A 15,947-nucleotide genomic window follows, 5' to 3' on the forward strand; every position below is an offset into this window, starting at 1 on the left:
TAAATGTTATTCATGTAATATTTATTGTCAACATGTTCATTTATCTGTCGATTGGAAACATTTTGATGGTGTGATGAAGCTGGAACTAAATAGGTAGTTAACTCTAAGAACTAGCATTTGTTGGCTGTGCTTTGCTGTAATAGAGAGACACAAGTCATATGCCTTTACATGTATTAGAAATTTGCTGTGCTGTTTTGGTGCAACATGCAACATAAAGCAACAACATTCAACAGTTTTAAAGTATATAAAATAAAGTTAGAGGTTGAAGTACCAATATAGAATAAAATGTGCATAAATACATACTAATGTACTTGCACTGTAGATAGATTTATAAAAAATGGTTTAAAGTGTTTACAGTGCAGTAGATGGAGAAGGTGAGGGGGCTAACTAGAATGACTGATCAGATTAACTGCCTGGGGGAAGTAACTTTTAAGAAGGTGTGAAGTTTTTATTTTAATAGCCCTATAGCACTTTCCAGAGGGGAGCTTTTGGAAAAGGCAGCTTGCTGGGTGGATAGAGACACAAGGTGAGTGGAATGCTCTTCAAGCTAGGTAGCCTCAGCTGGAGTGTTGGGAATACCGTCGGATGCCCTTCTCCTGCTGATTGCTACCCAGTGGTTGCTGTGTGAATATTTTTCCAACTTGTCCTTGCTATCTGCACCTAAGTTGATGACTGTCCAATTGCTCATGGCTCTACACCCCAAAAAGAGGAAATCTAGAATTGGAACTCTCAGAATGATGTAGTTGGTAAATTGTCAGATGAGGGGTGTATTTGGATTAGAACAATGAACAGTACAGGCCCTTTCCCTCCCTACGTAGCCCATACTGTCAATTTTTCTTTCATCCACATGCCTATCTGAATGTCTTTTAAATATACCTAATGTATCAGCCTCATCCACCACCTCTGGCAGTGCATTCCAAGCATTTACCACTCTCTGTGTTTTTTTTGAAAAATGCTACCGCTGACATCTGTTCTGAACTTTCCTCTGCTCACTTAAAAGGATGTTCTCTGGTACTAGCCATTGCTGCTTTGGGAGAAAGGTGCTGGCTGTCCACTTTCTGCCTCTTATAATTTTATGCACCTCTACCAAGCCATCTCTAATAATCCTTTGCTCCAAAGAGAAAATTACTGACTACTTACTTGAGTTTGATAAGATAGGGTCTATTAACTACCAAATGAGAAATCCGTTTCATGTCAATAGTTACAATCCAATTTGATTAATTTGTCAGAGGCAATGAGTTTCACACAGGGATGAAAGCAATCAGGCAATCACTATGTTAATAGTGGGGCAGGACACAGTGACATCTGTACTCCTCTTCCATTGAAAGAAATATGATTCTCTATGAAAACATTAATAACATTTGTCACCTACCTCGTGATGGGTTAAAGAACCAGCAGAGATGGAAAACACTTTGGAGTCCAGTATTGCTATTAACTAATATTATTTATTAGTAACTACGCAATACAGTAATTTAAATGTAGATAAATCAAACAGGTTAGCAATGATTATATATAAGTAAGTATATCAGTAAGTGTGGAATATATAGGAAAAATCAAGCTTCTTCGAGTCTAGGGGTAAATAGATAGTCTTACGACAATGAGTAAAGTTCAGTTCAGTTTGTGGTTTTGAGTTGAGTAGTGACGGAGAAAGAGAGAGAGGGAGAGATTTGAGTCTTCAGGTGAGCTGACACCATCGATCTACCTGTTGTCCTCCAAAATCCTTTAAAAGTCACCGACTGTGACCACAACAAAGGGGACTGTTTTTCTGTGGTGGAGCCATCAACCCAGGAAAGGGCGGACACATGGGCAACTCCCCACCGGTCAATCCCTTTTCTCACTGCAAGAGCCACTGATCGATCCTCCAAAAACCCACTTTTTCTGTGGGCACAACAAACCTCATTCAGTATCCAAAAACATGTGCCTGAGGTCTATCATCTGACCTCCTATTTATCTCACGGTACTGAGTACCAACTGTCTCTCAAATAACTCTTCCTTCCTTTGTCTTTGTAAGAAATGTACAAGCAGGCAAATGTCCTTGGAGAAAGTATAAACATACTGCAGAAAAACGATAACATTGATTGTCCAACAAATAACGTGGCCCTCGGTCACCATAATGACTTATGAGCTGCTCGGTGCTCTCTCTCTCTCTAACTCAGCAGAAATCCAAAAATTATTCTCGTGCCTTAAAGCGACAGTCCAAAAGTCAGTCTGTCTGTCTGTCTGTCTCTGTCTGTGTCTCTCTCTCTCTCTCTCTCTCTCTCTCTCTCTCTTTCTCTCTCTCTCTCTTTCTCTCTCTCTCTCTTTCTCTCTCTCTCTCTCTCTTTCTCTGTCTCTCTCTCTTTCTCTCTCTTTCTCTCTCTCTCTTTCTCTCTCTCTCTCTTTCTCTCTCTTCAAAAGCACAGTTCATAGGGGTAATTCAGGACCCCGTCATACATTGCAGATATTAATGTCAGTCTATTCTTGCCACTGGTACCTGTGAAGTGTGATTAGGAGTTGACAATTTAGTTATATTGCTAGATTTTTACTTTCTGCTTGGGAATAGTTGAACTATTCAACTTGTGTTTGGATGGTAAAAGAGGTATTTTACTTGGTTTTCTGATACCTGCTTATTTTTTTTTAATTGAGTAGATCTGAACAGAGAACATTGAAAGTTACAGGGGGAACGTAGGAGAATGGAAAAATAAATTATCCAGGATTGAATGATGAAGCTGACTTAATGGGCCAAATGGCTTAATTTTGCTCGTCTTTCTTATGTTCTAGGTGTTACAAAATTGAGTAAGTCCTGAGATCCATAAGGGATGAGGTGATTGGGATAGGCATAGTCATCACAAGCGTGGGCAGCTTTAGTTACTTATTAATCTATAGGTTGGTCTCTCTGCAGTGTAGTCCTGCCTTGTATTTTTCCTGGTAGTGATAGGCACTCTGCCGATTTGAGTCTTTTGTTAAATGCAGTGTGGAAACATTTGATAAAGTACCTGTCATGGTTCTAATGGCTTGCATTAATTTAGTTAGATGTACCTAGATGTTGTTATATCTAGGGCTGGCTGGTGGTATAAAGGCATCAGCACTGGACTTCGAGGCTTGGTCCCAGCCTGGACAGCAGCAGTATCTGCGCAGTAGAAAGGCCTGGCAATCTACTTCTGTACCTTGCCACAAAAACCCTATGGACAACTGCACCATCCATAGGGTTGCTGATGATGACTTGCCGGCACTCAACAACAACAATCTAGATGCAGAAAAGAAACAACTCCTGTTCCATTTACATAAATCAGCTTCGTAGCACTTAATCTCTTTTGTGCTCGTCTTTCCACCACCAAGCAGACTTATCTTAACCAGGAAAACTGCAATCCTTCAAGAGGGCATCTCACTACCTCAATTTCAAGGACACTTGGTGATGGACAACATGTGCTGGCAATGTCTACATCACAAAAACCATCATCATGTCTGCAGTTAGAATACTGTACCAGGCTGGATCAATACAGCACCAACAATTGAACTTTGATATTGTTCAATAAACAGCAGCCAATTTGATCAATCATCCTATTCTACTCATGTGATAGTTTTTGTGTGTACTTTCTAGAAGGTATACGCCAGCAATTTAACAACATTGTTTCAAGAGATAACTTGTGTTAAACAAGAAAAGAGACAGACTCCTGAGAAGATGTCCACCACCTGCAGTTTTCTATCCAAATTTTGATTTGTTGCTCCTGGAAATATTTTGGCATTCCTTCATTGCCTGGCCTCAGTCCTGAATCTCCCTACTTAATGGCACGATGAGGTATCTTCACAACTGAGGTTGCAAGAATTCAAGAAAGACTGGAGGTCTTTAGTTATGTGGTAGATAGGCTGAGTTTGTTTTCCCTGGAGAGTGGGTGTCTGAGGTGACCTGATTAGAAGCATTTATACAAACCATTCTTAAGGTGGTTGATCAGAATCTTTTTCAGTGATTGATGTATCAAAAACAAGGGGATATAAGTTTAAGGTGAGAAAGAGTTTTAGAAGCAATTTGTGGGGAAAAAAATTTGTACAGAGTAGGTGATTTCTCGGATGTGCTATCAAAGGTGATGATAGAATCATATACAATCACTGTTTGAAAGACATTTAAATGGGCACTTGAATAGGCAAGGTGTTGAAGGAGAAGGACCTAATGTAGGTAAATGGGGCAAGTGGAGATGGGCAAAAGGTTGGCATGGACACGATGGGCCAAAGAGCCTGCTCCTGGCTGTCCAACTCAGTGACTCTATCTTTCAATTGTGCCCTCAATTATAAGAATATATTAAAAACCATTAAGTTTCAGTAATCTTGCTATTGATGCTTTAGCTTAGTTTATAAGAACCATTAATTTATTGATGTAATGGTACACTCAGGCTGAAGCTGTCTGAGCCGCTGTAAATTAACACATGTAGTAGAACAGACTAAAAGCAGACCAACGATGTGTTGTTACCATTGGCAAGAAATCTGCTGCCTCTTACTCCATATTTTTCTCTTGATAATTAAATTGTCATTGCTGCTTTTGTGCCTGGAGAAGAGTTTGATCTTTCATTCTGTCATGGTATTTATTTTGCTTTCATCCTTATCTTGAGTCTCTTCCATGTGCTCTGCAAGGAGTGCAAACTATTCAGATTGTCCGTGTCCAGTTTTGTCAGCATTATGACAGTTTTATTTGAAGTAGTTAACAAAGAAAATGGTTCTGGTCATCAGCAGAAATTCCACTGTAAATAACTGGTTTTAGGTAGGTGTTCACCTGGCAAATTCCAGAACCAGCTCTACCCTTTCCCACAGCTGTGGACTTCTTGAAACCATACCTTGGGGGCTTGTCTGTCTCTACCATCCTAGCCCCCTCGACAATTGCATGGTAACTAATTATATTGTAAATCCATATTTTAAAATGTAATAGTTTGACTTCTAAGTTTGTAATATTGCAGTCTATGCAGCTGCATCCTTTTTTGCTAGCTTCCATAAAACTCTAAAAGAATGGTTCCTTTTTAATTTTCTTTTTAGGATTTGTTTTTGGATGCATTTAGTAGTTGATTTTTGGAGAGCTTTATCACTTTGGCAGGTGGTTCTGTTGTATTCAGAGACCTGAGAATTAATCCAAGTTGACTTCAATTTGTCGTCAGAAGCAAGAAAGCAAATAATACTAATGTGGATTGATTCACTGACCAGAACTTTGACTGGATTTTCCATTCTGAGGGGACATATTGAAAAATTGGGCTTCAATTTGCAAATGTTTGAAAGATTTTGTACCATTAATCCAATCTCTACCAGGCTCTGTCTGGTACAGAGATTTTGAGACTGATTGATGTAAAAGATGTACACAGTAGGTCAGGGTAGATGATTAGTTCATTGAGTTGCACTTAATCCTTTGTCTACGTAAAGTTGGCCAGTCATATCTTCAGGATTTCAGGCAATAAACTTCGTTTTAACAGCTTGGAAAGGATTGGCTTCTTCTCACTCCTGATCACTGATTAGTATTCATACAGGAAGCTTTTTTTGTTATATCTGTGTGTTTGTCTGTCTTGGGCATGGACCCAGGGGTTATGGAGCACAATGATGAGTCACCTCTATTGTACTTCTCCTTTCTCTTGAGGTGTCTACCTTTCCACCTAATGTTGTCCCTTGGACAAAGATAACCTTGAAATAGGTGCTCAGCAAAAGGACAAAATGACACAACTCAGCTTAATTCATCAACAATCTGATTGCCATGACTTCTTTTGAGTTCTCGTTTGTTTCTGCATCATCTTACTGATTCTATTATCTTGGAAGCATAACTGAATTAATTGTGAACAAAAAAAAGTATGAGATCAAATTTATTGTTTTTATTCTCTTACTCATTTTTGCTTTATTTCATTCCCTGGTAGATGTGAGTGATAACTAATAAGTTGGTTCAGAAGTGTATTGGAGTCCTTTGTAAACTGTGAAGAATGGAATGATGTTCTCAGATGGAGTGGGAGAAAAGTCACTGAGTCCTGTCTGTGCCAGGATTGAAAATCCCACCTGGTTTCCTGTCCACTGTCTCATCTCCCAGATGTGCATAAAGTTATTGTAACATCAAATTTACCATTGTGATGTTGCCACTCCAAGGCAACAATGCAGATGAGTGAGGTAGGAGTATATGCCTCCTATTACCCTTTGAGTGATAGTTTGGCACATAACTCAAAACGCATACTTTAGCTTTCTCTTCTCCCATGAGATGAATGTTTAGTTGCTGATCAGCATTAGGACAGATGAGCATGTTTAATTTCATTTCTGTTTCCTTGAAGACAGATATAAAACTGCCTGGTGCAGGGCTGTTGCCCAGAGGTGATCCACTTTTGTCAATACAAGGGTACTTTCTGGCTGAATATAGAATTGTGAACAGTTACCAAAGATATGATAAATCTGTTGATTTCCAACATAATCGATGGGCCTGTCAACACCACAAAGAACACTGACTCTTTGTTGATTCTGGCTGTTTTAAGATATCTAATCTTCTCCTTTCAAAGCTGAGTTCGTTTTGAATTTTACCCCAGTTTGGGATGTTGCATGTGGTTCATTGGATGGTCAATGAGAAATTCATTACTGATCCCTCCCCCCAAAGCATGTTATCCCTGATTACTGATCACCAGAGAGTTGCGGCCTGCATTCGCATCCTACTCATCTCTCCTGATAGCGCAACAAAGGGAGAGTGTTGTAGCAGGATTCCTGGGTATGGGGGATAAGAAGGATTGGTGTTGCATTTTCTTTCGATCGGTTATCACCCTCTCATGTTATGTAGGAAGTTCTGTATTAAAACTGAAGTGTTAGTTTTAACTTCAGTCCTTTTTGTTTCCTCAGAAATGTTATCTATGCCAGCCGTTAAAAGATTTTCTGTCTCGTTTGCAAAGCATCCGACTAATGGTATGTTTGCTTCTTTTCAATTATCCTTTACAGTCTTAACTTTTTGACTTTTTGTTTTTGCATGTTTCTTAAATGCACTTGTGCTTTTTTAAAAAAGAAATCTTAATGTCCACTACAATCTTTCTCAATTTCCCCTTTCTCCTTTTTTATATTTTTTTTTCACTATATCAGCACTATCACACTAAAATCTTTTGATATGATTCAGTGATCTTTCTTTCCAAGAAGAGTTCCACACTTTTTTAACTTCTGTGTTGGTGACTTTTCCATCCGATAAATCTCCATCAGTTTGGATGTCTGTCAATCATTCCATTTCACTTTTCACTGGTGACTATTTGCACCTTTTGATTTTACTCCACTGTCCAGTTAACCATCGGAGAACTTGAGTATTTTCTTGCAGGTTTTGGGATGCACCGCTTTTCTATCAAGTGGGTCATTTGGTGGGCAAGGTCACCAGACAGGCTGGTGTACTTGCTAGGAGAAGGCTGTACTCTAGCTTGCTGTGCTCGAGTCTTGGAACTTTTGCACCACAATCCAAATGGCCAAACCACACAGACCAGATGATTCCGAATGAGCTCATCTCAGCCAAAATGCAATCAACTAAAGAAGGTGCGGGTGGAGGGGAGAGGAAGTGAGGCAGTGGGGGAGAACAGTGGTCCCCTACCTCACATCATGGTGCCAGTTGTATAGAACAGAAAATACATGACTAGGCATTTGGTGCCAGGGTTAACTGCTCACTATGTTCATGGCTGCAAGTAAGCTGAATGCTGTCCTGTGCCATAAGTTTTGTGATTCTCTCAAGGCGTTAGAATCAGGAGGGTGATTCATTCCATGTGGTGCAGTGCATTCAGAAAGAAGGTAACTTGAAAAATGTAAATCAGTTTTGCAGCAAACTAACAAGCACTTCAAGTGAAAAAATGAAACTCAGTAATGCACTGAACTATAACTCAGGTTATTTGCTCTTTCATCCATTTACAACAGGTAGTAAATATTGTTTCCTGCTCACAGCCAAGTCTCCGTAAGTGAAGGACATTAACCAGAATATTTATTAAAACATCATGTATTTTTATCAATGTGATCAATATGTAAACCTCTCACCAAATTCAAGGTCAAGTCCATTATTGTTTGTCTTCTCATTAGTCACCAAGTACCACTTCACAATCTGAGGTTTTCTAGCTGCAGAGTTCTTCATTTTTGTAAAAGTGCATACAGCAAAAAAAAGTAAATCGGAATAAACAGATGCTATTCAACCGGTGAATCAAAATGCTGTCACTCTCGCACTAACAATTGTTTTTGTAACTGTTCCATTTGTGAGTGCCAGTGTCGAGCATTAATTTTTCTCCGTTACTTATCACAAGTTCTTCCTTCCCTTCAGAAGGTGGTAATTGGCTGTGGTTATAAAGGCCATGCTAAGCAATGTCGTCCTTACAAAGGACCTTCAGAAAGATTGTTGCATTCCGTCCCTCCCAGAACAGAGAGCGATAGAGAGAGAGAGAGAGAGAGAGAGAGAGAGTAGTCCACCATAGTGCATTGACTTTGAGATTGCTTGTTACTTGTTGCTCCACAAAGAATCAAATTTAGCTTTATTTTGAGAATCCCTGTCCTATTTTCAGAAAGAAGCTGTGTATGCTTATTCACATAGTTTCCATTGTTTGAAGTATATCTGAATCTTTCAGAGGTATGAGTAAGTTTTTTATATAATGAAAAGGAATGATAATGTTGGTAGATACAGTTATCTGATTCCCAGATATTTACTTGCAATTCTTGAGTGATTACTGGATATTTAGCTGCAGTTATCTCACCTAAAATGAGGAAGCATTTGAGATGACATTTAGAATAGGAAACAAATACAGTGGTACTAGAAAGTTAATAGAATTTTTTGTTTCTGCATAAATATGACCTAAAATGTGATCACATCTTCACGCAAGTCCTGAAACAAGATAAAGAAAACCCAATTAAATAAATAATGCAAAAACATTATACTTGTTCATTTATTTATTGAGAAAATAGATGCAATATTACATGTATTTTTTTGGGAAAAGTATGTGAACCTCTGGAGCTATGCCTTCTACAAAAGCTATTTGGAGTTGGGAGCTCCAATCAATGAGATGAGATTGGAGGTGTGGGTTGTAGAGATGCCCTGCCCTATATAAAAAAAGACACATAAAGTCAGGTTACTGACAGAGTCTGTTCTTCTCAAGAAAACTCTGTTTATATGCACCATGCCTTGATCAAAACAAATTTCAGAGGACCTTAGAAGAAGAATTGTAGCGATGCATGAAGCTGGAAAAGGCTAGAAAAGCATTTCTAAAGACCTGAATGTTCATCAGTCAATAGTAAGAGGAATTGTCTACAAATGGAGGAAGCTCAGTTCTGTTGCTACACTCCCTATGAGAGGGCCTCCTGCAAAGATCACACCAAGAGCATAATGTGCAATGTTGAAAGAGGTGAAAAAGAACCCAAGGGTAATAGTAAAAGACCTGCAGAAATCTCTAGAAATTGCTAAAGTCTCTGTTCATGTGTCTAGTATAAGAAAAACACAGAACAAGAATGGTGTACATGGAAGGACACCATGGAGGAAACCCCTCCTCTCCAAAAACAAAACACTGCTGCACGTCTCAAGTTTGCAAAAGACCATCTGGATGTTCTACAATGCTTCTGGGACAGTGTTCTGTGGACAGATGAAATAAAAGTTGAACTTTTTGGCAGAAATGCACATTGCTATGTTTAGAGGAAAAAGGGCACTGCACTGCACACCAACACCAATACCTATCCCAGCTATGAAGCAAGGTGGAAGGAGTATTATGGTTTGTGGCTGCTTTGCTGCCTCAGGGCCAGGACAATCGTTGAGAGAACAATGAATTCAAAGTTGTATCAAGACATTTTACAGGAGAATGTCAGGGTAGCAGTCTGTCACCTGAAGCTTAATAGAAATTGGATAATGCGACAAGACAATGATCCAAAAGATTGAGTAAGTGAACAATGGAATAGTTTAAAAAGAAAAAAAATCATGTTTTGTAATGGCAGAGGCAAAGTCCTGACCTTAATCCTATAGAAATGTTGTGGAAGGAACTGAAGCGAGCAGCTCATGCAAGGATGCCCACCAACATCCCAGAGTTGACGCAGTTTTATAAGGAGGAATGGCCTTAAAATTCCTCCAAGTCGATGTGCCGGATTGATCAACAGTTACTTGAAACATTTGGTTGAGGTTATTGCTGTACAAGGGGGTCACACCAGTTCCTGAAAGCAAAAGTTCACTTACTTTTTCCAACAAATAAATGTAACATTGGATCCGTTTTCTCAATAAATAAATGAACAAGTATAATTTTGTGTGTTATTTATTTAATTGGGTTCTCTTTATCTAGTTTTGGGACTTGTGTGAAGATCTGATCACATTTAAGTCATATTTATGCAGAAATAGAGAAAATTCTACAGGGTTCACAAACTTTCGAGCACTGCTGTAGATGAAGATATTGTGAGCTTCTCAATGCAAAAGATTTCATCTGATCTGAAGACTATTGATCCTCGCACCAATGTTGTTTTCCATTTGTATGCAATCAAGAACATGTTATTCCTACAGCTTCACGGAAGCCCCTTTTCAATAAACTTTAATTAGCTGGATAAAGCATTTCTCTACTCACTACATTAGTAGAGATTTTCCTCCAATCTGACCAGTATTTAGTTTCCCACCTTTGCCCACTTGCAGTCAGCTGCTTTTTAAGAGGAGAGTCACCTCCTGGCAACATTAACTAATCCAGATCACCTTGCCTAGTGCCTTGCTGCTGTAGGATCTGTGTGTGGAATTGGTTTTCAAAAAATAGGAAAGCTTCCCTTCAATGGTACGATGCCAGAAAATGAAAATTGACTGTCGCGTTACATTGGAAACATTCTCCATTCATTAAGAAGGTGGCACGTTTTGAAGCTGCTGAATTAAGGCACATTTACTGTTTACAGTCAGTGCCAGGTCAGCACTTGTAACCTGTGATCAAGGGTTCACCAGACTTTCCTGTTCGCCAATACCAATCCGACTTCGGTTTAGTCAATGTGTCAATAATTTAAATGCCATGTTTACGTTTGAATATCATGTGAGAATCCTATATTTTGCTAATGAAAAGCTAGTTCATATTTTCATTTCATCACTAAAGTGCCTAAGGATCTTTCTCCTCTCCCATTGGTTTCTCAGATTCTACAGCAGAGTCTTGAATAGAACTCTAATATAGCATTTGTGGCATGCTATACAGTCAGAGGTTCGATAAGACCTTAAATCGAAACTAGTCTGCCTTCTCAAGCTTGAATGTCGTAGGTTATAAAAGACCCCCATATTAATAGAATTTTTAAGAGCATTTTGGTCGCATTGGAAACACCTTTACTGTTGCTACACGAGTTTTCTTTCTTAACTTCATATTCTCTTACCAGATTCTAATCAGAATTTCCACTTGCCTTAGTTGCTTGCCAGTGAAAGAAGATCCTCCCATGTCTGACTCTAAGAGTTGTGTGGAAACCTGACTGATACCCAGTGCACTGCTGAAGGAGTTCAGCAATGCCTTGGGCACTAACTTCCTAATGAACTGTTCCAATGACTGCTTCATCCACCTGTTCATGTGAATGTCAAAGGCATGTCTATGTTATTTTGGTCAGTAAGAGTTTTTGTTTCCTCTTCACCTGTCACATATGGAGTTTAACAAATGCTTCCCCCTACAAATAAATGATAATTGTGTTCTTTTTAGTTGCCTTTTTAATTTTGTTCTTTTCCTACCGGTGCCCACTCCCTAGATGTGTTGGATAATCGCTGCGTGGCACAATTGTTGAGGCGATTTTCAGCAGACAAGAGTTTCGCCTCGAATCTGGCCCTTGATGGTGCCTTGGCCCGGCACCTCCAGCAGTGCTCCTACCACATCCGGCTCTTCAAGAAATGGCTGATCTCGGGGCAGGATGATATTGACTCCCTCTACGGTATCACCTGCACCTTCCTGCTGCATGGTTGGCTTTGGGCGAATCTTGTTTGAGGCCATTGCAGCTATGATGCAGCTTGCAGAACTGCATCCATATGAGCTTTGCTAAGAAAAATAGGGAGGGAGGGAGGGGATGAGGGAATGATTTTTGCCTCAATAACCTGCAGATTGCAACATTTTTACAGCAACAAAAGACCAAAGCTGCTTGCTGAATTTTAAGGTTGTGTATAGAAAGCCGCCAATACTAACACAATGTTAAGTGTATTTTGACAGGTTAAAAATCAGACCGCATATCAGCTAATATCCTTTCTTATTTCATGATTGTATGGATGCATTTAGATGATTACCAGGGATTAATCCCAGGATACTGATTCCCAGCAGAAAATGAGGTAACATTTCATCGGTGAACTTTTGTCCTGCTGTTACTGTGAATCTGGAAACATAAATCTATCTTTGAGACCAGATACGTCCAGAACATTTTCCAGTATCTGCAATTTTTTGGTGGTTTTCATACTAGATCTGATTATTCACACAATTATTTGAAAGTCTGATTTTTAACCATTAACCTTAACTGTGCTGTGTACAAACATGTACACAAGTGTACAAGCAATACACTGTTTGTTGGAGACAGTGAGTAATGATGGCTGTGTTGGACAGCAGTATGTGTAGGCTACTTACGTCCTGTCTGGTGATAAAGCCTTGTGGTTCATTTATCAGCCAAGAGGAGCAGCAATCCTTTTCTTCTTTTGGCTGTCTGCCTGCCTGTTTTGTTTTAACCCCCAGTACATTTTAAGTGATAATATTTTAAATTAAAGACTAGTTGCCAACAAAGGTTTTCTTGCAGGGAACACATGGAACAGTCCTGCACAGGAACAGGCCTTTCAGCCAAACATGTTGTGCCGAACTATCAAATGCCCAACTAAATTAATTCTTTCTGCCAACGCACAAGATGATGTATGGGATATGAGGGCATTCTGTACTTCTTCACAACTTCCCTCCAAGTTAGTGGCTGAATTAAGATGGCTTGCTCTTGGGGGAAATGAGCAAGCAATAAATGCTGTTGAATAACCAAAGTCATAGAAAGTTGTGTGATCCTGCAATTTTTAACTTGAAATCAATAGTACTGAGCAAAAGTAATAAAACAGAGAAAAAACATTCTAGACTAAATCCATTTCAGGCATGGGTTATTAAGTGGAGAGTTTGCTGAATTTAATTCCAAACAAATCACATTTTATTTTTCTTCTGGCTGTAATCCAACCTTGCAATCATGACATTTTAGCTGTAGAAATTGAAGCATTAGAACTTAACATCCATTTAAAAATAAATCTCTGCATGTAGCTCGCATATTAAAGGCATGGGGACTTCCACATTGTCCTCTGATGCTTCAGTGATAGTCACTGCATGATCGAGCTTGGCAAATGGTGTGGCCCCTCATTCCACATCCGTTTCTAACCAAGTTATCATCATAATTTCAGTTGGCTTTTGTCCTGAGATGGGCAAATAGCAAAGGATAGTGGACCAATGATATCTGATGATGAGAAGGAAAAATTAACTGGAGAGATGTCTCGAGCTGATTAGATCTTTCAGTGTTTCAACACCAGTCATTTGCATAGCTTTGAATTTCTTACTTAGTCTGTATTTTTACTTCATAATTCTATTTATCATATTCACCAATTTTTGAGATTCCTACTTGAATGCAATTGCTTTTATTCTGTTCTACTTGAAATATATTTGTTAGCTATTGACCCAAACCTTTTGAAAATGATTAGTCATTTTGCTTGTTATTGCTTTCTTCTTTATCTGCATTTCCAAAATTCATAATCTGTGACAAAATGATGTTATCTAAAGTGACCATGAACATTACATCCAAATATAACCCACTTTCCCTTAAGATAACTGGAAATCGTCCTCTAAATATTCTAGAGCAGTCTTTTTTATAAATACTAGCTTATGGAGCAGTGCTCTTAGTCTGCATTACTAATAAGTAAAGATGAATGTTCTGGCTATCATAAGCTACAGTTTTTATTGATCTCAGGGAAATTGCTGTGTGCTCTTAAAGCCAGAGAAAGGAAGGCCATCCCAGACAATCGCATAAAGATGGTACTTCCATACAAGATTAGAAAATCTCCCTATGGATAAATACTTTAGGATCAGAAAGTTTTAAATAAAGCAATATCTTCTAGATGAAATGTTTTCTCCACCCCTGTGAATGGAACGTGGTTGAAAGTTTGGAGTATCTGTAGTAATAATGTGCCTGAGGGTAAAGAAATGGTTTCTGCACTCATTCTACTTGAGACTTGAACAGGGGTGTTTATGTATTATTGAATTTTTAAACCAGAGAGCTTTCTGGTGGGAGCATCCAGACCCCCTTCCCCTCTCCTCACTCTATATTGTTTTCAGTTCCTTCCTTGTAAATGATTCTCAAATAAGACCTATATTGGATACCATGCTTAAGAGAAATCATTAGAGTTTGCATCATGCCACAAGAGTTTTCTACTGCAGCATCTCTTTTAAACCAAGATAAATTTGAAAAATATTTAGGTGCTTTCTGATTCTTGTTATTAGGCATGATGGATTACATAGCTAAGGATTTACGGATTGTAACCATGATCTATCTATATCCATCCCTCTCTCTTTGCTGTTTTTTTTTTAAGAGATACAGTGTGGACCACCAGCAACCCCTGATATAACCCAGGCCTAATCACAGATAACTTACAATGACCAATTAACTTTCTAATTGGTACATCTTTGGACTGTAGGAGGAAACTGTAGCACCCATATTCCAAGGGGAGGAAGTCCTAATAGAGGACGCTGGGTTTGAACTCTGAACTCAGATGCCCTGAGCTGTTATAGCATAACACTAACCACTCTGGTGCCATGGAGCCCCAGAGCACATCTTCCCTCTGTGTTGGGTGTTGGGTTTCATGGGGAGGTGGGTGGGCAGACAGGATATGGGGGGGGGGATGGTATTGTGGGTCTTTTTTTTTTTGGACCCTCACTCCGTTTCTCTGTCTCTTTAATCTTTGGTTTCTATTTAACCAAGTTTGCAATGCAAATAACTTGTGATATCTGGTTTTCTGAATCGTTCAAATAAAACTTCTTCTATTTCCCTTCGTGAAATGAAGATGACTTTTGTCCCTATCAGTGACACTGCAGAGTATGATCTGGGGTTCACATTCTTACTAGCTGTAAGATGGTATAATTGATTAGCAGTTTCTCTCGAATAAGTCATGAGGTCAGCAAGTATGGTTTAGCACCGTTGACCCAGACACTACCAATCCATTTGTAAACCTCACTGGTCAAGCTTGAGTATCTGAATCTTTTTTTTCCTCCTCGTGTTTCCTTGTCTCATTTGCTTCCATTCATTTTCATCCAGCCTGTGAGGTTTGGTAAAAACACACAGCTTAATTAATAATGCCTTTCCAATTTGATTGTTGAGGGCAAGTGATCTGCTACAGTGGGCCTATGCGAAATTGTGATAACAAGATGCTTAGTCAAAGGCAATATTGCATGTAAGGATGTCCGGAGGGGAAGGATTTGCTCATTGGGAATATATTAGTTATATGATTTTGCTCAGCTTTCCTGCAAAATCTGATGTGCAGGTTTTCAAACATTTATTTATTATCAAAGTATACAACTCTGAAATTCTTCTTCTCTGGGTAGCTATGGAACCAAGGAAGAAAATAAAATCAGCACAATTATCAACCCCCAAAAAATCCCCCTCCTTGCATAAAAAAAAAAGAACAAGAACAGAACAGACACATCAAGCCCCAAATCCCTCCTCCTGCACAAAACAACGAACATATTGGAACAGACACATCAAACCCCCTCCCCCAATCCCTTCTCCCACACAAAAAACTGAACAAAATGGAGCGAGCATATTGACCACTAAATCCCTCCTCCCGCACAAAAGAAACAAGAAAGATCAGGTGAAAAACACAGAATATAAAAAAATGAGAAGACTGAAAAAGTCTATAGTCCAAGACCACATCCAGAACGCAGAAAACCTGGGGAACACTCTCCGGGCCTGGCGGTAGACCTTTCTGTCTTTGTAGCAGAGCCATCAAAAGACAGCCATCCCTCCTGCGCACTTACCTCAATGCTTCAATCTCCCATGCT

At 39.2% G+C, this 15,947-nt stretch overlaps 1 protein-coding gene across 5 annotated transcripts in view; it reads left to right on the forward strand.

Annotated features, from left to right (window-relative positions):
• ppip5k1a (diphosphoinositol pentakisphosphate kinase 1a) overlaps positions 1-15,947 on the forward strand; it is a 237,048-nt gene that overhangs the window by 183,352 nt on the left and 37,749 nt on the right. The window contains exons 27-28 of one of the 5 annotated variants that reach the window (XM_072282170.1): positions 6,817-6,879; positions 11,650-11,829. The exons of 3 other annotated variants lie outside the window; for them this stretch is intronic. In XM_072282170.1, coding sequence (XP_072138271.1) covers positions 6,817-6,879; positions 11,650-11,829 — 243 coding nt within the window. The remainder of the gene's footprint in view (positions 1-6,816; positions 6,880-11,649; positions 11,830-15,947) is intronic. One more of the 5 variants, XM_072282171.1, reaches the window with a different exon arrangement.

Source organism: Mobula birostris, chromosome 18 (genome assembly GCF_030028105.1).
Source record: "Mobula birostris isolate sMobBir1 chromosome 18, sMobBir1.hap1, whole genome shotgun sequence".
Classification (NCBI taxonomy): domain Eukaryota; kingdom Metazoa; phylum Chordata; class Chondrichthyes; order Myliobatiformes; family Myliobatidae; genus Mobula; species Mobula birostris.